We start from the raw sequence: 26477 nt of genomic DNA on the forward strand, positions 1-26477 counted from the left end.
TTAAGGAAATCAGCAGGGGCGTCGCAGGGGGGGCGGAGGGGGCGGGGGGCCCCGGGCAGCACCCCTGCTGGGGGTGACACAAGGGGGGCGGCCCCGCCCACTGGGCTTCCCCCCCCCCTTTTTAAAAAAATTCTTTTTAGGCTATTTTCGGCACTGCCGGGGTGGAGCCGCAGGGGCCGCCAGCGAGTCGGGGTGTCACCCCCCTCGCTGGCTGCCCCTGCAGCTCTGCCCCGGCAGCGCCGAAAATAGCCCCCGCCCTCCAGCGGCTTTTCGCGCCGCTGGCTGGCTTGCGGAGCCAGGGCAAGGAGAGGAGACCCGCCCCTCTCCCTGCCCCACTTGCGCCCCCCCCGAGGGGGCCCGGGCGGCGGCTTCGGGAGTCTCTGCAGCCCGCAGAGGCTCCCAAAGCCCCCGCCCGGCATCCCCCGGGGGCGGGGCGTCGCCGCGTGTGCGTGCGTCATGACGCACACAACGCGATGGCCCGCCCCCGGGGGTGCCGGCCCCGCTGCTTCGGAAGCCTCTGCGAGCTGCAGATAGTCCCGAAGCCCCCGCCCGGCATCCCCCGGGGGCGGGGCATTGCAGCGTGTTCGTGCGTCATGACGCACACGCGTGCCGCGATGCCCCCGCCCTCAGGGGTGCCTCTTGGCTTCCCGCCCCGGGCAGCCAAGGGGCTAGGAACGCCCCTGGAAATCAGCCCTGAGTGTTCACTGGAAGGACAGATCCTGAAGTTGAGGCTGCAATACTTTGGCCACCTCATGAGAATAGAAGACTCCCTAGAAAAGACACAAGGAGAAGGGGACGACAGAGGATGAGATGGTTGGACAGTGTTCTCGAAGCTACTAACATGAGTCTGACCAAACTGTGGGAGGCAGTGGAAGACAGGAGTGCCTGGCGTGCTCTGGTCCATGGGGTCAAGATGAGTTGGACACAACTAAACGACTAAACAACAACAATATTGATGGGGGGCAGATTCCTCCCCTGCCCACCCCCATGTTTATTATGACCTCCAAATGAGGGTGAGATGTATAGATACTGGTTTACAGCAACTCTGTTAAAAAGACTTTAAGAAACTGTCCTGTTTTCAGTCTTTACTGATGAAATAAATACAGCTGCTAGTACAAATTTGTGGTACAAGCACACTTTGAAGACTGTAAATTTCTGGTCAGCGCACCTTACGAGGGATACTGAAGAGGTAGAAAAGGTCAGAAGAGTAGTATGCTTCTGAATATCAATTGCTGGAAACTGGATGAAGGAAGAGCGCTGTTGTGCTCAGATCCCACTTATGGGCCTCCCATTCGCATCTGGTTGGCCTCTGTGAAAACAGGATACTGCACTAGATGGGCCATTCGCTTGATCCAGCAGGGCTCTTTGTGTGTCTGTAGCTGCAATCCTATGCACACTTGCACGAACTCAGCATGACTTAGTCGACAACCTGAGTAGACATGCGGAGGATTCTACAGTACTGTCAACCAACCAAAATCGTCCCACGCCTGTGTTAAAACAATGACAGACATGGGGTGCGTTTGTGGATATGCTCTCCTTCACAAAAAACGGTCCCTTCCAATTAGCCTTTAAAAAACCCAGTCGAATGCAGATGTTCACCTCTCGAGGAGCGTAAAATGGAGACTGTAAAACAAAACGGCGGGGCGTCTACTCTTTGCTATCTCTATGTTGCTTATCGCCCTAAACAGCTTAAAATGGTTCCGCCCTCTTAATAAGCTGGGGGCTCCTGTCGCCCAAGGGCGCCCTTGGACTCGTTCCCACTAGGTATTTGCTAGAAAGAAACATGCCTGAGAAGGAACCGGGCGCTTCTGACGCCAGCCTTCTACTATCCCCTCTGCACAATAATGGTATCGTCCAATGGTTACAAAGATAGGGAAATGTAGACTTCCTATGGTTCCATAGCTCCCTAGTTCTCTGCCTCGGGGTGCACTTCGAGCGCCATATCCCTCCCCGCTTTGGGCTGAAATGACGGCTCGAGCAGAAAACAGACACGGAATCTCGGATCCGTGCCTGGGCAAACACGGCAAGCAGCGGCCTCAGAGGCGGATCTTCTGCGTTTTCTAATGCAGACCATGGATCAGACGGATTCCGACTTCCGAGCGTAACTGAGCGTTGAATCGGGGCTTAGCGGGGGTCGCAGGAAGGACCCTCAAACTGCAGACTGCAGTACTGGCAGCGGAAAGCCTCGCTTTCGTAAGGCTCTCTCCCTCCCTGAACTCCAATAGCTTTTTAAGGGTTCGCCACTAAAAATAAAGCTTAAAATCACATTTCTTTCAAATGAAATAACATCTGAAGTAGGAAACGACCCAGAGTTCCTGGATGGATCGCTTCTAACTCAAAAAAAACAACTCCTGAAACTCTTGTTCATTGCTTTCACTGTTCGCTAAGCTTTCACGTCCGACCCAGGATGGGGGGCGGGGCATGAAAATGAACCCGGAAGTTATCATTATCCGTGGTCACTCTACAATTTTCTGAGTCTATGCAAGAAAGCAGCCAGTTCCTTCTCTCTGCCGCAGCCCTTCCCCTTGCGTGATGTTATGACGCAGAAGCCCGGTGACCAAAGGGCTCGGTCATGTGACGAGGGCAAGGAGCTGTACGCGGAAGTGCGTTCCCTTTTTGGATGGGGGCAGAGGGGATGGCGGCTGTAACGGTGGGCCCTAGGGTACCTCCCGCAGCCGCTGGGCCAGGAATGGGGCCAGCACCGGCGGAGGGGGCCGACGCTCTTTTCGTGGCCTTGAGCGCCGGCTTCACGACCTTGAGCCACCCTCTGCTGTATGTGAAGCTGCTGGTGCAGGTGCGGTCGCATCCGAAAGCCGGTTCCGGGACTGTGGGCCTCTGACGGAGCAGGCAACCCCAAGAATTTGGGGGGTTGCTAAGCAGGGCCCGATAATTAATTAGAGTTATTGGTATTTGCTGTTTATATTGGGATGTGCCTCCGGACATCCCTGGGCAAGTAGGTGCAGCCTTCGTCTTAATTATTGGGGCTGCCCCTAATTAGGGCTCAGTTTCCGGGTTTTGTGGTAGGTGTGACCCCTTGCAACAGGTGGAGGAGGGTCAGTACCTCACAAATGAGGTTAATCTCCTTTTTGCAGTTTACCTAGATATTGTAAAGAACGTTGCTGTTCCGTTTGCTGTATAAAATGACACTGTCACAACTAAAAATGGTGTATCTATGAGGATGATTTGGACTGTTTACCCTTCACCGTAAGGGTTCAGAGTGGGTTAGAAAAATGCAAAAAGACAATACTAAAATTAGCTATGAGGCACTGGGCCTGTAAATCTTTTAATTCAGTAAAGGGTTGGTGTTGGTGAAACTGAGTAAGAACTGAGAACAAATGGGGAAATGTACCATCTATATAGGATATTAACTTATGAATGAAGAACACTGGTATGGGGGATTCTTGCAAGAAGCAGATGTTGCCTGATTGGTATCTCTTTTAAAGGTTGGGCATGAACCTCTTCCTCCAACTGTCGGGAGAAACTTGTTGGGAAGAAAAGTACTTTACCTACCTGGCTTTTTTACATATGGTGAGCACACCTTAATAAAAATCCAAGGAAAGTTTGTCAGTAGTTGAGTAAGGATAATACAAAACTTAGAAATGATGGATAAGTCAACAGTAGTATAGTGCTGTGATAAATCAGTTCCTTTTTTTTAAAGCCTTTTCTGTGAACAAAGTTGGTTTTTTATGAGAATATAGATGCTGCAGGAGGAATACTGCTTAGATCATCTTGATTTGCAATGATCACAAAGACAACAAAAAAGTGATAGCTATAATTGTATGGTGCACTAGGTTTTCATAGTTGAAACTAGGAGTACTCTCCAGTAGAACTTATCTTCTGAGTAGGCGTGCTGAATTGCATTATTGCCTTTTAAATCCTGTAGGCAGTGGCCCAGTTGCATGTAATGCTAAGCCATACTGTATCTAAGCATGAATGCATGATTATGAAGGTACTTGCAGTAAAAAATAGCTGCTGCTGCTTCTGCTCTACTTAACGTGAAATCATGGTTTGGCACTACTACAGCTGAACCCAGGCACATAGCTAGTCTCACTCCAGACAAACCATGAGCCTGGGTTCAGATATAATGCTAAGTCAAATCATGTCTTCATTTTGAGTAGCATAGCAGCAGGACTGGGGGAGGAACAAAGTGGCTGTAATTTTTACAGCGAGTACCCACACTTAGCCGTGGTTTGGCTTAGTATTGCATGCAAACCAGTCCAACACTCTTTATCTCATTTATATTGCTAGTCATTTTGTAATAGGAAAAAAGTATTGTCTGTGCCATAGACTGTATGGAATCATAGTTGATCCTTATTGACTTAGAAAGGGTTGCATGTGCTGCAAAAAGTGCAGTTTGGTGTGAATAATATCTACTTATATGAATACTGCTAATAATAATGTAATAACAATAATAATATTTCTTATACCCCACCCATCTGACTCGGTTGCTCCAGCCACTCTGTGTCACTTCCAACAAAATTACAGGCAAAACAACAGCAACATACCTAGTGTTAGGCCAGTAAACCCTTTTTAATTGATTGTACCTTTTTTGAATTTGGGATATCCATTTAGATGGATGAGGATTTCATCCTTTTTGTAAATTACTTTAAGGGTTGGATTGTTTTGCAATCAAGCAGTATATACATTTTATAAAACAATCAAATTATAAAATAAATCATTTGGTTATAACAGAGATTAGCTATAAAAGTGTTACTATGTGTAGTGGTATGATTGTTGAGGATTTAGTTTGCTACTTTCAGCCATACCACTTATGTGCTTCCCTTAGAGAAATGTTTGGCACCTATTAAAACAATATTCATTAGCAAACTGTTTTGCATAAAACAGAATTTTAAAAGACAGACACATTTATAGCATGTAGAGAGGCAAAATGTGTATACATCACTGCATGAATCTATAATACTCCTTGCTTTCTATATATATATAATGGTATAGAGCAACCATACTGTGACTTAGAATCTGGGTTTTTGTTTTGCTAATGAAGCTTTTTAAATGCATTTCTTTGTGATTGTTTTATTGTGTGAGGCATGACAGTCAGCTGTTTAATGAAGATCACTTTGTAGATGTGCTCTTACCGAAACATTTTCTCTCTTGAAAAAAAAATACAGCTAGGAAAAAATACCACTTTACAGTAACCTGAGGGTTGGAAAAGTGGAATTACTCTTATATTTCCACTGTGCAAACAACCACGGCATTATACGTTACTAGGAGCACATTAGAGTTTTTCCTCTCTGCCTTACCATCTGATGCTTGTAATAATTTAGGCTCTATGCAATTCCTTTCAAAACATTTTGCAGATTATAACCTGAACCCTTTGGGGTGGAAGGAGGCAACACAGCTAAGCACGAGTTAAAGGAATCTTCACACTCTGACCTAGCCCAGTAAAATCCAGTGTAACTCTTTAAGGTAGGCAGACCACAGCTGAAAGATTTAGTTGGAAATGTCAGGGTTCTCCTCATTTTACAATGGGATCTTCAGTATCAGTCGATAGTCTAATGCCCTGAGACATGTTATTCCAAGTAGATGTTTAGTCAGCTGCAAGTTGGAGCTTCTGAGGACTGACGACGACGATGATGTGACACCACAATCGTTTATTTCCTAGCCAGACACATTGTGGAAGTGGATGGGAAAAGGGGCCTTTTCCGTGGCCTTGCTCCTCGAATCCTCTCTAGCACTTTATCCACCATAAGCAGAGGGAGAGTAAAGAAGGTAAGGTTCAAGTTTGCTCTCTGCACTCGGTGTACTGAAAGCTAGTTGTGAATGGCTTTTAAAAGTCAGGTCAGCATTTCATTATAACTGAAGTCTCAGCTGACACCTCTATGGAGTGAGAAGGAATGAGCTTCAGGAGCAACCACCACTGCCACTGCTCTGGTTGTAGCAAACAGCCCCTTTCATTCAACCAGAGGCAGTAAATCCTTTGCGAGATCCTGAGTTGCTGAGCTGAAAGAGCAGCAGCAGCTGCTGGCCTTATGCTGAACGGAGGCCCTCTGAGCATGTCTTTTAACTTTCCCCCTTTTTCATTCTGTGAACGATTTCCTGAATCCTCAGCATTATTATTTTTATTACGGTCCTACACTGATGGCCCTCTTGGACCATATTTTAAATTAATTGATTATTAAGTCACCATCAGGCTGCTTTAGGAATGTCTTGAGTGCCTTCAGCCTGCCTAAAATAATGATGTGCTGATCCTCTCTTAGTGACCTTTTATTTCCTGTGAAAGCCTGTTAGTCTGACACTTCTTGGCCTGCTCAGTCTTTGACAGTGGGGCTGTTGATTTCACTTTTCTAATCGTCAGTGACAGCTCCTCATTAAGGATGGGAGGAGTGCTGCGCTGTCTCCTGCCAAGTTGAGTTGGCTGCCTTCCACTCCGTCCCCTCCTGCTGTGCACAGGAAAGCTCCGAAAGCTCAACACTGCCTGATTCAGCTCTATGGTTCGGGAGCCTGCGCCGGCTGCCACTCCCTCCCGTCTGTGCATTGCTTGGAAGCGGGAAGAGAGGCTCATTCATGCTCCTTCAGTGCTTTCGAGTCTGGCCTCCTCATGCTGATTCTCTTCCTGCTAATGATGTTTTAGACACAGGGTGATGAGCAGGAGGCAAATGCATGCTTCCAAGCTGGGCGTTTTCAAAGTGGAGAGCAACTTCCTTCTCCATTTCTGCGAGGCAGAAAAAGTTGTGCACAAACACACCCTACCTGGCTTCCTTGCAGCAAGAGCGTAGGGAGAAGGGAAGGAAGTTGGGGAAGGACCATAGCTTGGTGACAGAGCACGTAGTTTGCATCCAAAAGGTCATAGGTTTGATTCTTGGCATCTCCAGGTGGGACAGGAAAAGCACTGGACAGCTGTGGCCAATCCATGTAGACACTTATCTAGGTTGGCTAATGAACTGACATGGTTCCTACTTCCTTAAGAAGGGGGAAGCAAAGATGGGCAAGTCACTATCTTTCAACCTAATCTGTGTCACATGGTGATTCCCCCCCCCCTCATGTATGGTCCCCTGAGCTCCTCTCCCATTTCCCCCTGGCTATATTATTTATTAGAATTGGGGAATAGGGAGCCTTGGGAACACCCCTAATAGCAGATGCATCAAGTGCCATTGCTCATCATAGCAAAGTCTCTGAAGGGAGGTAAGCTTAATGTCTGTCCATTTTGTATTTTAGGCCTTTCCTTTGGAGGATATAGAACATGTTTCTAACAAGGATGATGTGAAAACGTCCCTCCTGAAAGTGGCAAAAGAGGTGGGATCCATTATTGAGCTATCTTTCTTTACTTAATCTTTTACCTAGTGTTTGGGGAAAAGCAACACTCTTTTGCAACTTTGCATTCTAATAAATCTAGGAACGTTAACATGATTCATTTCTCCCCAACTTCCTGTAAAGCTAAACCTAGTTTGGAAAACTGCCTTTGGCTAACGCTCTGAGAAGATTGGAAAGGTTGAAAATGCAAACGTGGAGTCAGACTGATTTCTTTAGATTTTGGCTCTTCTGCCATTCAAGAAATTAAAAATTAAAATGAATGGATTTAATCTAACTAAATAATTGCAGAACAATTTCTGTGAGCACAATAGAATTCTCCCAACACCCCTAAATCTTCTTCAGAGGGTATAGAGAACCTGCAGAGGACATTCAGCAGATGAGTGGGGAGAGGGAAGGGAAGTTCTGTTGCCATTGTAGAATTTGTTCTGCACTTGCACAACCAATAGGTTGCACAATACACTCATGGAAGGGACTTCCCCTTCCTCCCCTTGTGCAATGCAAAATCTGCTCCAGAAGGTCCCCCAATGCTCTGGAAGAGATTTTGAGATGGAGGGGTTGCAGAGGAGAGAAGGGAGAAATTCTATTGTTCAAGTAGGAGCCTGCTGCACAAGTTTTGTGGCAGCATTAGATACCATCAAATGATTTTTGAAAAATGGCATAATGAGAATATAAAACACCTGAAAGTGGTCTTCCAACATATGTAATGTTGTGAGGCTTGAAAAGTTTCAAACAAAGCAGAAATTTGCCTTCAGACATGGGTATACCTCTGAGGTCAAGTTGTTTGTGTTACCGAAGCTTCACAATCTCTCCTCTCTGAATTATCTCGTATGCAGTTACATCAGAATAAAGATATGTGGGAGACAGGTCGTGGCTTGAGGTAGTGAGACTGGGAATTGCTGCCTTCAGTGTAGTTCCCCCAGATTTGTCTTTCAAAACACAAAACTAAAATACTTAAAAGCAATCAGTTTCCCAACATAGTCCTAATGACAGTGTGATCAGTTGCAGTCATGCCATTTCTCAGAAGGTGGTTCATACTGCACTCTGCTTAACCTTGTTTCTCAGACCTCCCATGAGATGATGATGCAGTGTGTATCCCGGGTTATCTCTCATCCACTGCATGGTGAGTTGTGTGGTCTGCTGTCTTTCAATCTCTTTCTAACCTTGTAGATAAACCACTTTGAGGGTTGTTGGGTTTTTGTTTTGTTTTTTACAATCGAGTGGTATAAAGATTTTGATAAAAAAAAGTTAGACTAGCTTTTAGTTTGTCTCTTGAAGCAATTGTTTTAAACAAAATTGGGAAAGATATTCGTAGCCGTGACAGGAGCCTGACCTTGAGTCAGACTCATTTGAGATGTTAAAACCTATAGAGATGGAGGTTTGCTGTCTCTAATGATTGCTGAAGTAAATTTGACTCTGCATAGAAATACAAGAGACTGGGACTTGTTCCATTTCATGACATTTTGGTCCTACAGCTTACATAATAATAGATGCATGTGCTGAAGTGTAAGAGGGGTATTCACTCTACAACTGAAGAAAATATTTCATACATCTGACAGGGTGGATTCTGATGCAGGGATGAATAACCTGTGGCCCTCAAGACATTGATGAACTACAGTTCCAATCAGTCACAGCCAGCAAAGACAGTGATCAGGGATGCTGGGTTGTTGTGTGGCAGCATCAGGTGGGCCACAGGTTCCCCATAATCAGTGAAATCTTACGCAACTTGCTAATGTTTAAGAAGCCACAAGGCACTCCTGGGGTTTTTGCTGCTAGGGAGGTATGCATTTATATCTCTGTTAAGCATCATGAGCTAAGAACTGTGACTGATGGAATGCTGCATTTTGGGGGGTGGATTCCGTGCCTCATTGACTGCTTGATAGATCCTGATGAAGTGATGAAATGGTTTGCAACTGCAGTTGCTTAAATGCCTCTGTTTCCCTGCAGTAATTTCAATGCGCTGTATGGTCCAGTTCGTAGGACGGGAAGTGAAGTACAGGTGAGATTGTTCTGCCCTTTGAGAGAATAATAGTCTTGGATAAACTATTTGCTCAATGTGAACCAAGGAGCATCAGCAAGAACAGCTCCCTATCCTTCCTCATACTCCACTCTGTTTTTGATGCTACATATCCATTGTCCCACTAGAATTTTATGTGTTTCAGCATCTTCCATGTCAGACAAAAAGGAGGTGAAACACCAGTACAATTTCATAATTGTCTCCTTGTGCAGAAATTTAAGATAGTGCAACTATGCAGTCGCAATTTTAAGTACCGGTATTTATTTCCTTCCTATAAAAACATGCATATGATGCTTTGGGAGACATACTCCACCTAAGAAAGCTCACAATATGGTAAAAACACAATAAATACAACACTAAACTAATCATAACTAGCTGCCTTTTGCAATTTTTAATTTATTTCCAGAATTGGTACATACTATAGTGTTCTTTAGTTGTCTTTATTAGTCTCTGTAACTGTTTTAAATGGTCTTTTTAATAACTATTAAGGCTGCTGCCTTTGCTTGTAAATGATGGCTTTTAAGGCTTCATTTAAAAATCTGCAGCACGGAGGCCATGCACACTTCTTAGGAAAGAGAGTTCCACCTGAATAGAGATAGTTTGGTTGCCAGCTACCCATCTCTCGGTAACCTCATGCTTAGTTTACTGCAATGCAGCATATACACAGCAGCCTTCAAAAATAATCCAGAAACTGCAGTTGGTCCAAAGTAGGACTACAAGATTCCTAGATTCCTTCAGCGACTCTACTGAAGAAGGTGTCTACACTAAGCAAAGTGAAGTGGGGGGCTACTAAGGAGAGAGGGCCTTCTGTGTGGTGGCACCCCAGTTGTAGAATGCCCATCTGAGAGAGGCTGCCTCGGTGCCTCTTTAGGGTTCTTTTGTCCCCAGGTCAGGATTAAAAAAAAAAAATCACAGGCCAATTAGGTATCTGTGAGTAGGAGTATTCTGAATTGCACATATGTGCTATTAATATGGACATTTTTATGCTGCAAACTGTTATTTTATTATGGTGATGGGAAACTTTTTTGAGAGAGAGACGGGGGGTGGTGGAGAAAGATGCATTCTGAAGAGAGGGTATTTGGTTGGAGGCTGCATGAGTGGGACTGAAGGTGGCTGTGGGCAGGACCAGAGCCTTCCCTTCCTCCCAACCCTCTTTCTCGCTCCCTTTTCCTCCCTGGCCAAGGACAGATTACTCTTGGCCAGAGGTATGAACTGCTGCTTGCTGAGGGCTTTGAAATCAGGCCAAGGGCCGCTGGTTGTCTACCCCTGTGCTAGAATCATAACGCTAATTTAGCAGTTGGTTTGTTCCAAGGGAGAGGAAGACGATTCTTCTTTCCCCTGCTGAAGCATACCAGTAGCAGCTGCATAAATGTGCTGCTGACTGCAGAGGCGTGTGAGAGTTGCTTCCCCGAGTCTTAACCATTTCCTTTCTCAACAGGGGCGTGTTCAGCTCCATTGGGACAATTTGGAAGGAAGAGGGGCTGCTGGGATTCTTTGTGTACGTGAGTCTGTCTGAATTCCTAGCAAACCTTACTCCATCTGAAACTTTTGTTTTTGATCAGTTGCCACACCCTGGGCCAGCTCTTATTCCAAACAGCCATCTGCCAGCAGAACGGGAGGCTGCTCTTCCCACTCCTTAGGATTCAGTTCTGCACTCAACATTTTTTTATCACACAGTACATAGGATGCTGCTCTAAATAGGATACTCCTTTGGAATTCTAAAACTCTGCAGGTACATAGCAGAGATAAATTGCTGCCCATTGTGACCAGGCAGTAGTGTCTCCTGCGCAACACATAAAACCGACAGAAGCAAATGACTTGGGGCTTCATAGGCAGCACCTCAGCCTTGGAGCTCCTCCCTGCATTAAGTCAGAGCCTAAGGCATTTTTTGGAAGGAGTCCCAGACTTAAGCAACAATAATTACTAGGAATGGCTCGGTCAAAACAGCAATAAGGAGATCAACAAATCTTATTCTATCTGTGATTACTTTTTAATCAGCACTGAGGTTTCTAAAAGGCATCTGTGCTGTAGAATGCCATGTAGAATGAGTTAGTGATTTCCTTTTGAATTAACAGAACTGGAGAATTGGAATCTCTGTATCAGGGTAGGAGTTAACCACATTTTCTGGTCACTCTTGATGAGATTTTTGTCTAAATTGCATCTTCTTCTTCTTTTAAAAGGCAACGGTTCCATTTTAAATAGCCACAAAACTCTTGTAGTTTAACTCAAGTCTTTGTTATCAATTTTCCTTCTTGGTTTTTCAGCGGTTTAGTTCCTCATATCCTAGGTGATGTCATCTTTCTATGGTGTTGCAACCTTCTGGCTCACTTGATCAACACCTACGCAGTGGATGACAATGTGAGTGGTGGGGTATCTCATCTTGTTGAGTTGCTTGTTGGTTTAGTGCAACAATGGATCTTTGGGTGATTTGCCCTGAATCAGCACACACACACGCGCACACACACACACACACACACACGTAACTTGTGAAAAAGAATGCTTGGGGAAAAACCAGGAGTGGGTTTTTGTATGGAAGGACTTCTAAACTTGGTTTTGATACTATCCTTGAATTTCTGGACTTCTTAGTGTATGTCCACCTGACTGAGCTACTGTTTTGCACCTGGCATTCATGGTTTAACTCACCCCTGCTTTAGGGACTAGTAGTTAATACTGATATCACAGAAACATATGGGTCGGAAGAACTTAGCAGACTTGCTAATAGCTGAAATAAAACATGCTAGGTTTTTATAGCAAAAGTGTGAAGAGAGAGAGAAGCAGGAAATTTTCAATGACTCATTCGGACCTAGGTTGAAGCCTTGATTTGCAGAATGTTCTAAACTGAAGGGGGAGGGGGGTCATCTGTTAGTGAGGCCTCTCTCTGCTTTGTTTCCACAGCTCAAATTGAGCATAGTTTTAAGTAGCTGACGAATCTCAGCAGAGAACATGAACCTTCCCCCCACCCTGCAATACTGTTCTGCTCATCTGTACAAGCTCAAGCCATCACCATATAGCAGCCAGGAAGTGCCTTTGCCACATTCTAGCCAACTTTTTCTGTTCAGTGCACATGGTTTCTCTTAAGCATCATTGATTCCCCATATTCAGTTTTTGCCTAGTTTGCAGCATGCTAATTTGGGCTAAGAAAATACCAAAACTCTCAGACCTGTTTGCTGGGAGCTGCTTGTTAATACAGCTCATGAAATCTTTCCCCCTTGGGGACATGGGATCAAATATTAAGACAGGTAGAGTGTAACTATGGAAAAGTTATTTCCATAGAAGAGCAATCCGAATTGCCTATACTTATGTAACAACTCAGCAGCCTTTGTGGAGTTGTGTTTACACTGTCTTCAGTTTGGTGCAGGTATGGGGAACCTTTGGCCCTCGACCTGTTGCTGAACTACAATTTCCATCAGCCCCAGCAAGCATGGTCAGTGACCAAGGTTGGTGGGACTTGTAGTTCAGTGACATCTGGAGGACCAGACGTTCCCCACACCTGGTTTAGTAGGTGCCTCTTGTCAGTTTAAAGCTGTTGCTGCCTGCGTTAGCTCAGATCTGGTTTAGATTGTATCTGGAACTATGCCAATCTCGTTGCATATTCCATGTAGCCTTATTGATAACCAATGATCTGCTTGTATTCGCTAAGTGTGTGTGATGGTCTGAGCCTGAAGACACCTCTGATCTCTTTTTGTTTCAGTTCAGCCAAGCCTCTGTGATACGAAGCTACACCAAGTTTGTGATGGGGGTATGTAAGCGATTGTGCCTGTTGGGGGAATTGGTAAACATATGACTTGTTCTCCTTCTCTCTTCCATTGTTCTAGGGAAATAGTGCACACCCATGTATGACTTTGTATAAGTACTGAGTCCCAGCAACTGGGAACTTCAGATCTCAGGGTTTGAACAGTTGATTTATGATCCTGACTTAAAGCAATAACTGGCAAGCTTTTTTGGCAAGTGTGCCTCAAGTGTGGTCCAAAGTATGAAACAGTGCCGCTACAGGCATTATTGCACACTGTAGTAGCTGTAACCCACCCCAGGCCTCTGCTCCTGGCCTCTTCTCATCAGCATAGCTTTGCAGAGGGAGGCAGGCTGTGTAGACTTGGCTCACTCCCATATACAGTCAAACATCTTGTTACGGACTTTCAGCTTACGAACGCGGCAAACCTGGAAGTGTTTACTTCCGGCTTCGCCGCATGCGCAAAAGTGATCTACGCGCACCCGCAAAAGCACTCGATCGTGCCATGCACATGTGCAGAAGAGGCGGTCTAGTTGCTGACTTTTCAGGGTGCAAATGGCACCCCGAAACGGATTAAGTCTGCAACTAGAGGTACCACTGTACTGTCTCCCACAGTCACTGCCTCTTGCTCCACTAACGATAGTGCTTATGCCACAGGTCGGCAACTTTAATAAATCTGGTCTGCTTGAGGCGAGGTGAGTTAGATGAAACACCCAAGTCTCCTACCTGTATAAGTCCTATGAAACTGCAACTGTCGAGTGGCCAAAAAATTGTTGGTCAACCCATATTCTCCTTGGGCTCGAGAAACTGCCATGCTGCCAAACCAGACTCGAATAAACCCACAATTAATAAAGTGCAAGATGTGGGTGGGGAAAACCAGCTGTCATCATAACTTATCCTTAATGCACATGGATCTCTTTCCACGTGTAATTTTTAACAGGCATGTGCAGCTCTGTTGTTAAGCATCTTTCAGCTGAAGTACTTCCTGCCAGTTGATGTATATCTGGGGCCTGTTATGCTGCTTTTCTACATAACTGACAGTTAAGCTGCCTCGGGTGAAAAAGTTTCTCTCTCTGCATACTCAAAATATGCTGGTCCTGTCTTGTTGCATGAGGCTTCTTGCGCATTGTTTTTTTGGGGGAGAGGCGGGGGAGAGTGTCTCGCTTTGCCGTATGGAAGGGAATGCCTTAGATACGTCTTTGTTTCAGATTGCTGTGAGCATGCTGACGTACCCCTTTCTTCTGGTGGGAGATCTCATGGCGGTGAACAATTGTGGGTATGTGATTTCACTCTCCCCACCCCCAATCCAGCATCATTAATGAAAACTTAATAAGTTGGCAGAACTACTTATTCTAGTCATATTTTCCTATACTAAACAGCTTAGCCTGGACATATGCACACACAGCATGAAAAATTGCGCCCTCGCATCCCTGCACGCACCTAAAAAAGTGATTTGGGACAGACAGACTTCAGGCTGATGTGTTTGGAGATGATGCGCGCTGAAGGAACCAGGAGGAAGAGAAGACCTTGGCTGTGTGTATATGTGGAAATAGCCCACAGTTATTTTTGCTAGCCAGCCAGCATTTTTAGGTCAATAAACATGAAGTGAACAGCCTCTGTGTCTCTTTCAAGTTTGTGAATGTTCATTGAGGGAGATGGAGTTAAGTCAGTGGCTTTTTGCACTAGCCTTTGTAAAGTTTCTGCAGCTTGTAGAACAATGAGAGGGTTTGGCTTTCTGTTGTGTATTGCCCCCTTTCTAGAGCAGGGACTGTATATATTTGTGTCTGTTGTAACTGAATAAATGAGAGCATCTGGAGGCAGTAATGATGTTGGTTCCTGTTTACACCTTGATTGCTTGCTTCTCTCGCCCTCAGTTTGTTCTCTTCCTTGACTGCTCTCCTTGCTGTATAGGTTACTTGCTGGCCTCCCTCCACGCAGCCCTGTGTTTTCCTCTTGGATTCAGTGCTGGAGACACCTCAGTGCTCAGGTGAGCAGCCGTGTTTACTCTTGAGATGAGTTTAGCCAGAGAAAGTAAAGCTTTGGTTCCTGACCAGTTCCTCTGTACAGATGGATGGCAGAAGCTTGCTTCCTTTCTTGTCCTGAACAGAAGTGGATGATCCTTAACTTTTTGCAAATCTGCCTATGCAAATTTAACCACAGAAGAAGCAAAATATCACCCCCAAATCCCCTGCCGTTTTTACTCTTTAGTGTTTTCATAATCTTTAAAATCTTGTTCAGACTAACATCAATAAGGATAATATTCCCAGTAAAGTCTATTCCTGTGAGATTTGGTGTTTGTCCTTTTACACCACGGTAATATTATGCAGGGTTTTCCTAGACATGTCTAAAATACAGTGGTACCTTGGTTCTCGAACTTAATCCATTCCGGGAATCCGTTTGACCCCCATAACCGTTCGAAAACGAAGGCGTGGCTTCCGATTGGCTGCAGGAGCTTCCTGCACTCAGTTGGAAACCGCATCAGAGATTCAGCTTCCAGAAAACATTCGCAAACCAGAGCACTTATTTCTGGGTTTGCGGCGTTCGGGAGCTGGTTTTTTCGACGACTAAGCTGTTCGGGAACCAAAGTACCACTGTAAGAGGAAAAAAATGAATGCATATGGGGGATTACTAATTGTATTTTGCTCCTGGTTTACTGTTGCTGCATCCAGCACCCTTATTTTACTATACAATTTTTTAAAAATGGCAGCTCTTTTAAATGTTGGTTTCCAACGCTTCTCCTGTCTTCTTCTCCCTAGGGGCAGCTCTTCAGAGGCTCCAGCCTACTTTTTCGTAGAGCATCTGCACCAGCAGCATATCTTATTGATTAATCTCATCTGGGAGAAAGAGGTCAACCTAGACTCTTGTAGAAGAAACCTTAAATGCTTGCTTTGACATTTTCCTTTTAATTTTGAAGTCAAAGGTGAAAGAGCAAGAGCATCTTCTCCCCAGCAAATTGGACTGGCTTCCTAACTGCACCATGTTGACTTAAGTTGGCAACTGATCTTGCCAGTCAGGGTGGGGCGGGGGCAGTTTTCAGTGCCAGCCAAGCCTAATGTCCAAAGGGACAGTCTTACTGGAGAACGGTTATAGCTTCTGAAGGCTTGGCATGCACATGGCTCTCTGGAGTGAGCGACACAATGAGAAGTTTGTTTACATCATTCTTTGCACTGCCTAAACCAGCCGAGACTTCAGTTGGTTGCAGTCTCTCCTCGGTGCCATCATTAGACAAGTAAAATAGAATAGCCATTATTGCATTAGTCGGTGGACCAGCAAAACATTAGACAAATTGGAGAAGCTAAACTTAGCTCTGTCAGCTTTGGCCTCTGCCTCATTGGCTAGCCTACATGTTAAAATCCCAATTGGTGTTAGAATATTTTTCATACTTAGGATTCAGGAGAGCCACAGAAAACGTAAGGGGCAGTATTATTCATTTCCTAACACTAACATGCATAAATCTGAATCTTGGTTTAACATAGCATCTCTCAGGTCTTCCACCACCCAGATTTTTCATGGGGTTCTTCTCTTAAGCTGGCACATAAGAGTAATCCATTTTATCTGGGTTTTGAACAACCTGTGTGCCTGAGCATGGGAAGGGGGTGTTGAACACTAAGAGGGAAGATACATTTCCTAAGGGGACATAACTACAAGCACCTTAAGACTGAGCTGAGTGTTGCTCACTAATGAGATGTTTAAGCCAGAATTAGTATAGCCATTGCTATTTTTCTAGAAAAAGAGGTGCTGGAACTCACCATGAATGCCTCCTTTGTTCTCTCAGAATGGCAACAGTGCCCACCTGATTAGTGGGTATAGCATTTGGTGAAGAAACAGGTAGCACTAATAGTGTCTGGGATCCACAGGGGCACATGTGGATACCACATGTATACACTAGGGCTCTTCTGCCACTCGTGAAGCCAGGGGAACTTCTGGGGTGGGATTCAGTGGCACACAAGGGGATGCAGCTGGGGGATGAATCATGGCCAAACTGAGGTAGCATGTAAGCAAAGAAAGGAAATGTTTTCTCTGGGACAAAAAAAATATGTGCTGACCTGTATGCGAATAAGCTTGTCAGACTTGCTGTTCTAGGCCTATTTCCCCAGTTCAGCAGTGCTCCCCACTGTGAGATGACACTAGGCAAGAAAGGCTGCCGTGTTAAGGACTTGTAGCTTTGTTGTGTAGAACAGAATGTTTTTTGCACATTGGTTGTCATAGCTAAGGCTGCCTTCTGATCATGTGAATTTGGGCCATGATTAGTTTTTTTTTTCTAATTTCTGCTTTAGAAGTTCATGTGAGTTGACTCTGGTCAACATGAAGACTTTCATTAGATCAGTTCCACAGTCAAGGGAGTGTCGTGTGGCTACTTCACCACAAGCATGGCTGACAGTTCAGTCCACAGCTGACTGCTTCCCCCACTTTCGCATCTTTGCAGTAGCATGGCAAATGTTGGGAAATTATCTTCCTGGCAAAGCATCGGCTTTACCAACAATTTTAAGACTTCTCTTCTAAACTCATATTCTCACCACACTTTAGTTCTGTGAATTGGTGCTGAGCTTGAGACAAAGGCCGAGCCAGCTCTTGTCAGTTAATGTGGTTGTCCAGCTAGCTTTGGTTTGCAACTTTTAAACTACTAGATCTTGTATGCCACAACAGTATATAAGAAAGGTCCGTTTATTTGTGAATTGCGCTAAAGTAGTGTTTCATTTCGGCAAGGATGTGGTTGTAGCACGCTGGCTCAACTTAAGTTCAACGATCAGTGTTTGTCTTCAGGAAACTAGGTGATGAGGGAGTGAAAATCCAGCATTGGGATTCTAAAGGCAACTAACTCCTTGTCCAGTAAAAGTGTTAGAGGCGTTCCTTCGTTTGTGATCAGGGCTTATTTGTACACACAAAAAAATGGCTTTATTCCCATCCGATGCTGCTGTACATAGGCTTTCCCCGTTCCATTTGCTGTGTTGTTAGTTCTTTGTTGTATGTGCATGAGTGGTGTATGTGTTACTTAGTAATTCCAAATGCATCTGTGCTGACTTCTGAAGTGCCTGGGAATTCTTTCTGGGTCAGAAGGAAGGGCATGAATTTTGTAATGTCATACAGTGAAACATGATATGGGTGTCTTGTGATTCCCCCCCTCTAAATCCTTGGGGAGCCCAGGAAGAGCCTGGTCTTGCTTCTTGCATCCAAGGAACCCCAACAATTCCTCAGAGGAGGAATAGGGTCATTTGTTTTCCAGATAGGTGTCCCAAATCCTTTACTTTCCACACAATGTCATTTGAACAGATACTTGTCTTGATGCTTTGGAGATCTTGTCCTGTATAGCATATTTGTACATGTATTATTAGTACATGTGGGAGGCTCTTGTGGTACCTAAAAAATCTGCTACCTTATCCCTTTGACCCAACCCGTCACTTCAATGCTTTTACCTTTACCATAAAACTGCATGATATTGTTTTTATAACTGTTAATTGAATTCACTTTGAAATAAAACTGTGGAAAATGACTTCCCTTGAGCTTCTTTAATTTTATGCATGAACCCAAGGGCTGTAAATCTCAGCCGTCTAGTCTGTTTGTTTTTAAATCTAAAATGTTCACACACAAAAAACACCCATTGTGGTTATATGCTATGTCCATCCTGCTCAAATGAGACTGTATAAGTCAGACCCAATCAGAATAATGAAACTAGAATGAAATGTTCACTCTGCACCACAGTGTTTCTGTGCAAAGACATCAAAATACAGTTGTACCTCAGTTCTCGAACATCTCCATTGACAAACGTTTCGTAACTCAAACGCCGAAAACCTGGAAGTAAATGCTTCTGTTTTTGAACACACCTCGGAAGTCGAATGGCTTCCGCTGCTTGTTTTTCAATTTACTTAATTGAATTTGCAGACAGTCCTTTGCACCTCGGTTTTTGAACGTTTCAGAACTCGAACGGTCTTCCAGAATGGATTACGTTCAAGAACTGAGGTACCACTGTACTGGTATGTTTTTCAGTAAGTCAGTTTTTGCATACTGACTTACTTATTTATGCCCTATTAAGACTATTGGCCATGTTGGCTGGATTTGATGGGAATAATAGTCCAGCAACCTCTGGAGATCACCTCTGATTTATAGGAACATGGGTATCAGGGTTGGGAAGGACTCCTTTCAGAGACCTTAAAAGAGTTGCTGCCAGCCAGAGTAGACAATATGGGACTATGTTCCATGGTCTGACTTGGCATAAGTCACTTTCATATCACCTGGCCTAAAGATTTTTACACATCTCTCCTAGATCAGTGGTTCTCCATCAACCACTTCAAAATTGCTTAGGGTCTTGGTCAACCACTTAATTACTTTTTTTGACTGTTGTAGGAATTTGAATTGTAATATATAGTATACGAAATAAAAGGCTCAATAAAAATACAATTAATATTCAGTGTGATGGATGTGCCAACTCCCATCTTCAGCTACAAATCCTCAGATGCACCTCAGGTCACCCGAACGAAGTCTACAGACCACAGTTTGCCATCCCCTATCCTAGACAATAACATCAATAGAATGTATTGGACTCCAGTCTGTCTTCCTTGCTGAAACATTCTCTTTTCACTAGATCCCAGGCTTTGGCAACACATAAACATAATTCAGTTTGTTTGGAGATCTGGTAAAGAATGTATATTAGATTAGGTGGACATTTGGCTTCTGGCAGTGGTTTTACTGTATAACTGACTACTAAATTATTATTAATAAAAAGTAAGATCTCAACAGCAGTGACAGGGTCAGGGTCACTTTCCAACCTTTAGTAAAGGTGCTAATTTATATATGTAGTTGTATATGAAGCACACTTTGCTTTCCCCAGTTACATGCAGGTTTTGTTTATGAGCTTTCCAATAGCACTGGCGATCGTGCTTGGGGTACTTTGTTTGAGGATCATATCTTCTGAGGCATAATAAGCTTCTATGCTCCTCTTGTCACACTGCAGTGCACCATCAAGAATTTGGAGAAATAGCCTGGGAAAGACCCCTTTCTCTCTGGGCCAGCACTACATTGGTTCACTGTAGAAATCCAGCTGTGCATTGGTGGGCAGACAAGCACAAGCTTTTCTGGTTTGAGGGGGTTGGAAGTACTAAAACAATACATTGGCTCCTCTGAAAGAGGGCACACAGAGTCGGCTTTAAAAATTTGGTACCTCTGGCCAGTACGTAGCGTGCCAACCATCTCCTATTTTTAACTTGAAGTGGTTCAGTTCTGAGTGTTCAAAGGGATTTCTTCTTATGAAACTGCTCAGTATGTTCCCTTTTTAAAATTCATTCACTGGAGAGGAAGGGGAGTGTGGATCAGCCCTTCCCAGTTAAAAAGTCTGCCTTGCAGGGGCTTGTGTAGGTGAATGTTCCTACTATACAAATTTCTTGTCTTCCCTTTTCTCTGTTCCCATCCATTTTCACGTCCTTCCACAGTCTACCCCCAGGGACAGCCCCTCCTCTCCTCCCCTTTTGCATCTGCTTCCTTCCCCTTTTATATCTGGTTCTGGCAGCTACTTCCGTCTGGTGCCTCTGAGTGCATGGCATATTGTCCTGAACAGCCAATGGCTTTCTCTCTCTCTCTCTCTCTGTGTGTGTGTGTGTGTGTTTCACCCCCAAGCATGATGCAGAGCTGCTGTTTTGCAGGAAGCTGCAGCTAAGAACATTTGTGGCACGTGCGGGTGACTTGCAGCTCATTCGCTTACAACAATCAGGGTCCAAGGAAAGGAGATTCCTGGGTCCTCTCCAGCCCGTACGCTGACCTTTAAAGAAAGCTATGGTTTTAATTGGCATAGATAAATATAGTTGCAAAAAAAAAGGAATCCGTCTACAGGGAAATGTTATTTGCTTTTAAAAAGTCAAGCAGATTGACTCGCTTAGCTATCCCAAGGCGCATGGGCATCCATATCCTCAGAGCCCCTTCTTTAGATGACCCATTAGTGGAGCATTTGCATTGATAAGCTTATCAGCAACGGATTTTTCTCCCATTGAGCTTCTGTTGCCACATGGTGGAAAGACTGCTGAAGATCAGAGCCTATTGTCTATTTCAAGTGAGCAGCTTTCTTAATTCTGAGAACCATGCAAAAAGACAGATCTGGGTGGATTTGTCATGAAACCTTAGTTCTCAGATAAAAGCTGAAATGTCTGAAGTTTGCCCAAATTTCAAATGTTGATGCTCTTTAATTTGGATCTGAAATGTTTATCCTAAAAATCAAGTACTTTACAATGAGAAGGTGGCAGAATGTTATGTATGCTGCGGTTTGTTTTGTTTTTTGGCAGGTGTGAACCACAAAACAGCTCTCCAGCTGTCTCCATTGCCAGCTATTGCCAAATATTGTCGGTTACCAGATACCATGGCAAGGCTGTTCTAAGTGCAATGCAGGGAGTAAAACGGAAGATAGCCTCTGGTCACAGGCTCACGATTAGAACCAGTTGGACTTGCCTTGCTTCACAGGCGTCGGGTGCAAGTAACTACATGTGCAAACTGTAGGGTCAGGCTGATAGCTTTACTTTCTGATTATAGCTATCATAGCTATGGGTTTTTGGGACGCTAAAAGAGCTTATGTTGTGTAGCTCCTGTTGTGAAGATATTCTAGCTCATCTTTCCTTAAACTCATCTACTGTAGTAGTTATCAAATACCTTCATACCTACTGGGAAACTCATATGAATGCCAGCCTTCATGTGGTCAACGTGCACAAGAGGAAAGAAGTAGTAGGCTTGGGGAGCCAAGGGAACCCTACAAAACTTTTAGGAAGAAAGTGTAACAGGGCCCCCAAAGCTGAATGACCACAGAACACTACTGGAAAAATCTGGGCGGGGGGAACCATGGAGGAGGGAAAATATTATGGACTACCCTGGAAGACGGTGTGGCTGATTGGCTGGTAAGACATCCATGCTGCAACCTTTTGTTGCAGGTCCCACTTGCTAATTACTGTTTGACACTGTCAAGCGACTGAAATCAAATGTCATTAGAGGTCAAGCCGTGCTTTCAAATGTTTTGACGAACACTTGAATATGCAGAGAATTTCTGGTTTGTTATTCAGCACCGGCATTAAACAGGAATCTTTTTGGGAAGCAAACAGCTTTCAGCTGAAGCTTGGATTCCTTTGCTCTGAAGCCATCCTGTAAGCAGGGGCTGCCAACCTGCTGCCCTCCAGAGGGTGCTGGAACTGTTACTCTCACCAGCTCCAGCCAGCCCATGCTGACTGGGACTGAAGAGAGCCATAGCCCGAACCGTGTGGAGGGCACCAAGTTGAGAAAAGCTGCTCTAAGCAAACAGAGGGGAAAACGAGGCCTTTTGGGGGCCTCAGGCTTCATCAAGGTGTGCTGGAGCTGCCACCGCCTACCTGTGCTCCAGGATTATGGAGGCTGCTCTACACGCAGAACTAGTGTGTGGAGATGACGCGCTGGCCCATGCTAAACAGAGGAGCCATTCTTGAAGCTGTGGAGCACACCCTTGGCCCAGAGCGATAGGAATGTTTGCTTTTCTCTGCTCCTGTTGTACTGTGCCAGAGCAGGCAGCACGTAGACAAGAAGACAGCAGAGCCCAGCTAGAGGGGGTGGGGTCAGGCCTCACATTCCCACTGAGCAGCTTGAAGGGCATGGCTGGCTTTGGAAGGGAAGAGAGTGTGCAGGGCAGACAGCTAGCTAAGCTGCAGTCCTAGAGGTTCTCCTTTCCTTGGAGCAGAGAATTAGAAGGCAAGGAATTCGTATTCCAGGTCAATGTGAATGTCAAGTAGGGATGGGTTAATCTGCCTATTTTTTGTTTCTCTCAGTTTCTTCTTTTTCCAGCCTTAAATTCAGATGTCCATATTCCTGCTTCAGTTTTTTAAAAAACTTTTAAAAACAAGTTATGAAATTCATCAACATCTTAATAGATTTTACTGCAAATTTCTCCTAGTTTCTTATTCTGTTTTACTGAAAGTGTATTTCTGTATGTCACTTTCACTAACATGCACATTTAAATGCACACTTTGTCTCAATATATGCATTTTTGTGCACATTGCTTGGATGAAAAACTGCACTGCAAAATTCAGAGAAATGCAAATTTTGAAAGATGGCTGTGTTTTGGTTTGGGAATTGCTTCAGGAAGTGCAGATTAGGTAGGCTTGCCATTACTAGTGAATTGAATCAAAATCCTCCCCATCCCTAATGTGAAATTATCAGTAAATGGAAGTCTGGGCCAAAGGCAGACTTGTGCTGCTGTTGATTTTTCTCCCAAAGGAAAATTTATATTTTTCTCTCTGTAAAAAATATGTATCTATCCTTTAACATATTGACACAAATAATATCTATCTATCTATCTATCATCTATCTATCTTATCATCTATCTATCTATCTATCTATCTAAATATATACTTTAAAATGCTTCCAAAATTTATCCAGGCATTGCTAGATTAGTGTGATGATATTTGTCTTGAATATATTGCCATAATATGAGCCATACTGCTGGGGGTATTTGAAGCTTTTCCCTAGGTACTTTCTGAAGTGTCAAGAAAACCTAAGACAATATTTGATCAGAGATCATGGTGGCCCACAGAACATGATTGTGCGTACTATGGGGCAATAAGAGCTTTGGATCTATATTATCTGCATTCAGCTCTGCTGGTTTCTTCTTTTTCTTTCCTGCCCAAGATTGATGTGGAAGGTTTGAAGTGCTAATTTGTAATCATTAGCACCTCATTCTCCCAGTACCCCTTCTCTTTGAGAACAGTAGCCTTACTGTCTGTCAGGAGATGTTCCTAACTCATGCTCTTAAATTGTATTTTATTGTACATCTGTTGTTTGGCTTGTAAATGCCTCTAGGGACATGTTTTCTTTCTTGAATAGCTATATACAAATTTATTAAACAGATACATTTAAATGGATGCTCCATCTCTGTGTGCCTCATGAACTTGCTGCAAGCCAAGACTCAAGTTACGTAAATGAGCGAATGTTCAGACAAAAAATTAATGACCATCTTGGTTCCCCCACTGTTCAGTTCCAATATCATATGGTGCCTTGCAAGACTGAGGGTTGTTAGAATTTCATCGTAATGAAATCTGCAGTAAGGAATCGAAACAGGGTTTGGGCAGCATTTGCAGGGCTCACTTTTGCACTGGTAGTTTGAATGCTTGAAAAATTCGTTCTCTGCGAATTTAGACGATGAACAGTCCCAATCTATACCTCCCACACTAATGTGAGAACTGGAACCCAGATGTCTTTGGATTTTGCACTTTTCCAAAATTTCTGATGTGATTCCTAGGCTCAAGATGCATTTTCAAACTGCATATTCAGTGAAAGATGCGTTGAAATGTGTGGTTTGAGAGGAAATGCATTCCAAAAGGTGTGTTTCGTGAGACAATATGTTCAAAATGCATATTCCTTTTGATACCTATTTAAATACATTTTTTGAGAAAATTAAATAGAAAACTATAAATAGATAGCTATTTCTTTAATAGGCTGATGTCGAAACAGGACAGAACAGCCTTCTGAATAAACAAACCAGAAAGAGGCATGGGCCAGAAACAGACTGATCCATCCATTCATTGACCTAATGAAATCTTATAGAAGAACATGAGAAATGCTACTGTGCCTGTGTCCCACCAGTAGGCATCTGATTGGCCTCTGTGGGAACAGAATACTGGACTAGAGAAGTCTTTGGTTTGATCCAGCAGGGCAACTCTTGTGTTCTAAAAGCGTACTATTTCCTTTGTTAATAAAGATAAGCCTGTTTATTTATATACTGCATTCCTGCCAACATACTCAAGTTGGCTTTACGGTTTAGAATAAATCTCATTTTCAATATATGTTTCAACTAGATTCTTTTTAGCCCCAGATATATACTCCTACCTTCAGAGGCCTCCACTTGAGCCTAGACTTGCAGCCTGAAATGGCAGCCGTTACTCGAGCACAAGAAGGGACATCACTGGAATTAAAACGACTTCAGTCGGAACCCACCCAGGGAGGTTGCTCTTAAGCTCAGCTGCTTTCCTTCCAGCAGCTGGAAAAATCCAGTTCCAAACAGTTTGGATAGGATTCAAGAGGCGAAAACTAGGGGGCGGAGGGGGAAGAGAGAGGAAGGAAAGCTCGGGGTGTTGTTTGCGGGGGTTAAAAGCACCTTGCTTGAGAATGCCGTCGCCCATTATTGATCGGAGAGTCCTTCCTGGTAGGAGGGAATACGTCGCTATAATACTGAGGTAAAAAGGAAGCAGCTGGATTCCTCCCAGTTGGGTGCAGTGGAAAGGTGGCCATGTTGGGCAAGGGGTCTTCTGTGTGGTAGGAAATAATCTTTCTCCACAACTACAAAAGCACAAGAGTCTTTTCTGAGCGTGCTGTAGGATCCCGCAGCAGTATACAAAGGCCTTGCCATCATGGCGTCTCTTCGTCTACTTCAGGCGGCGGCCCACAGAGTTCATGTGGTGTGTGGGGAGAAAGAAAAGGGGGGAGGAAAAGAGGGAGACTGTAAATGCTGGATTCCTGCTTCTGAGTTCATCTCTTTCCCTCTCCCCCCCCACTGCCCTCCCCAATTCCAAATTGCTGCTGCAAGCCTTTAGAGGGCCACTTATGTTGATCCAGATGTAAGGGAAAGCCTCCCACTCATCCTCTTGCTCTCCCTTGATTAAAACATTATAATTCTTTAATCTCTCTGAATTGAGTTTCTTCCTTAAAAGCTGCCTGTTCTCTTTGATACACCAAAGCAGTTCTTGTCACGCTGCCAAAGGAGGCCGAGTAGAGTGTCACACAGCTCAAACTTTTACAAGCTGAGTGAGCAGGAAAACAAGCAAAGGCACACAGGCAAGCAGAGAGAAAGGGAGATACAGAAAGAGAGAAAGAGGGCTGATATCTTCCATTTTATTTTAAAAAAAATTGGGTTCCTTGCCGAAGAGAAAGAAGAGCGTGCTTTTTGTTTTTTGTTTTGTTTTTTTGTTTGAAGCTCAGCCATAAATATAATTAACTTTTCCAGCAAACGTGATGGCCAACCTCTGAGAAACTTGGACGAGGAGAAAAGGGGGGGGGGAAATGACGTCACCACGATCTGGGGGTGCCTTTCGCGCTGCCTGTCGGAGCCAAAAGAAAAGAACAGGGCAATAAAACAACGGCTGCCTCTGTCTCCTTCGTTAAACACGGCACTAATTGGATGTTAATTTCTCTTTGCTCTTCTCGCTGTTTGATTGTAAGAACTCTCCTCCTCTTTCTCTCCCCCCCCCCTTGCAAGACTCTTGCCAGTCGCAGGGAGTCTATACTGTACATTCCCTCTCAATTGTGGGCTCAAACAATTCAGAAGCCCGGGCAGTATTAAAAGAGGAGGGGGAAGGGGGGGATTGGATTTAGGAGTTTCACGAAGCTCAACATTTTCCTTTCATTGCCCTGTACAGAGTTCGGAGTTTTTTTTTCCCCTCCCTTGCGTTCTGTCCAGTCTCCTTGGCAGCATGAGGTGGGGGGGAATTAACCCAACCACTGCCCAACTTCATGTGTTGAAACAGGCATTTAGGG

The 26477-nt window shown here is 44.3% G+C and overlaps 2 protein-coding genes across 3 annotated transcripts in view; one reads left to right on the top strand and one right to left on the bottom strand.

Annotated features, from left to right (window-relative positions):
- The window catches only part of FGD2 (FYVE, RhoGEF and PH domain containing 2), a 6016-nt gene extending 5421 nt beyond the window's left edge, over positions 1-595 (bottom strand). Inside the window, 1 exon segment of the mRNA XM_033151125.1 lies at positions 466-595. Within this exon segment, the coding sequence (XP_033007016.1) occupies positions 466-595 (130 nt within the window).
- A 1979-nt stretch (positions 596-2574) lies between these two features.
- MTCH1 (mitochondrial carrier 1) lies at positions 2575-18504 on the top strand. 2 transcript variants are annotated; one of them, XM_033152560.1, is made up of 12 exons: positions 2576-2794; positions 3444-3528; positions 5621-5727; positions 7174-7251; positions 8332-8389; positions 9214-9265; positions 10722-10781; positions 11548-11641; positions 12975-13022; positions 14222-14289; positions 14925-15000; positions 15770-18504. In XM_033152560.1, exons 1-12 carry the CDS (start codon positions 2621-2623, stop codon positions 15839-15841), a joined length of 972 nt encoding a protein of 323 aa, XP_033008451.1. In that variant the 5' UTR covers positions 2576-2620; the 3' UTR covers positions 15842-18504. The 2 variants fall into 2 exon arrangements, with proteins under 2 accessions (XP_033008452.1, XP_033008451.1); XM_033152561.1 differs by lacking the exons at positions 14925-15000; positions 15770-18504 and adding an exon at positions 14393-14918 and having other exon boundaries at positions 2575-2794.
- Positions 18505-26477: the final 7973 nt, after the last annotated feature.

The sequence above is a fragment of the Lacerta agilis genome, chromosome 6 (assembly GCF_009819535.1).
Source record: "Lacerta agilis isolate rLacAgi1 chromosome 6, rLacAgi1.pri, whole genome shotgun sequence".
NCBI classification, from domain to species: Eukaryota; Metazoa; Chordata; class Lepidosauria; order Squamata; family Lacertidae; genus Lacerta; species Lacerta agilis.

Bases quoted from the DNA above. Each gene is read 5' to 3' on its own strand.
- MTCH1 (XM_033152560.1), top strand. From the start codon at position 2,621: ATGGGGGCAGAGGGGATGGCGGCTGTAACGGTGGGCCCTAGGGTACCT. The intron at 2,795-3,443 runs GTGCGGTCGCAT...TCTCTTTTAAAG, and splicing joins ATGTGAAGCTGCTGGTGCAG to GTTGGGCATGAACCTCTTCC. The intron at 11,642-12,974 runs GTGAGTGGTGGG...TTTTTGTTTCAG, and splicing joins CCTACGCAGTGGATGACAAT to TTCAGCCAAGCCTCTGTGAT.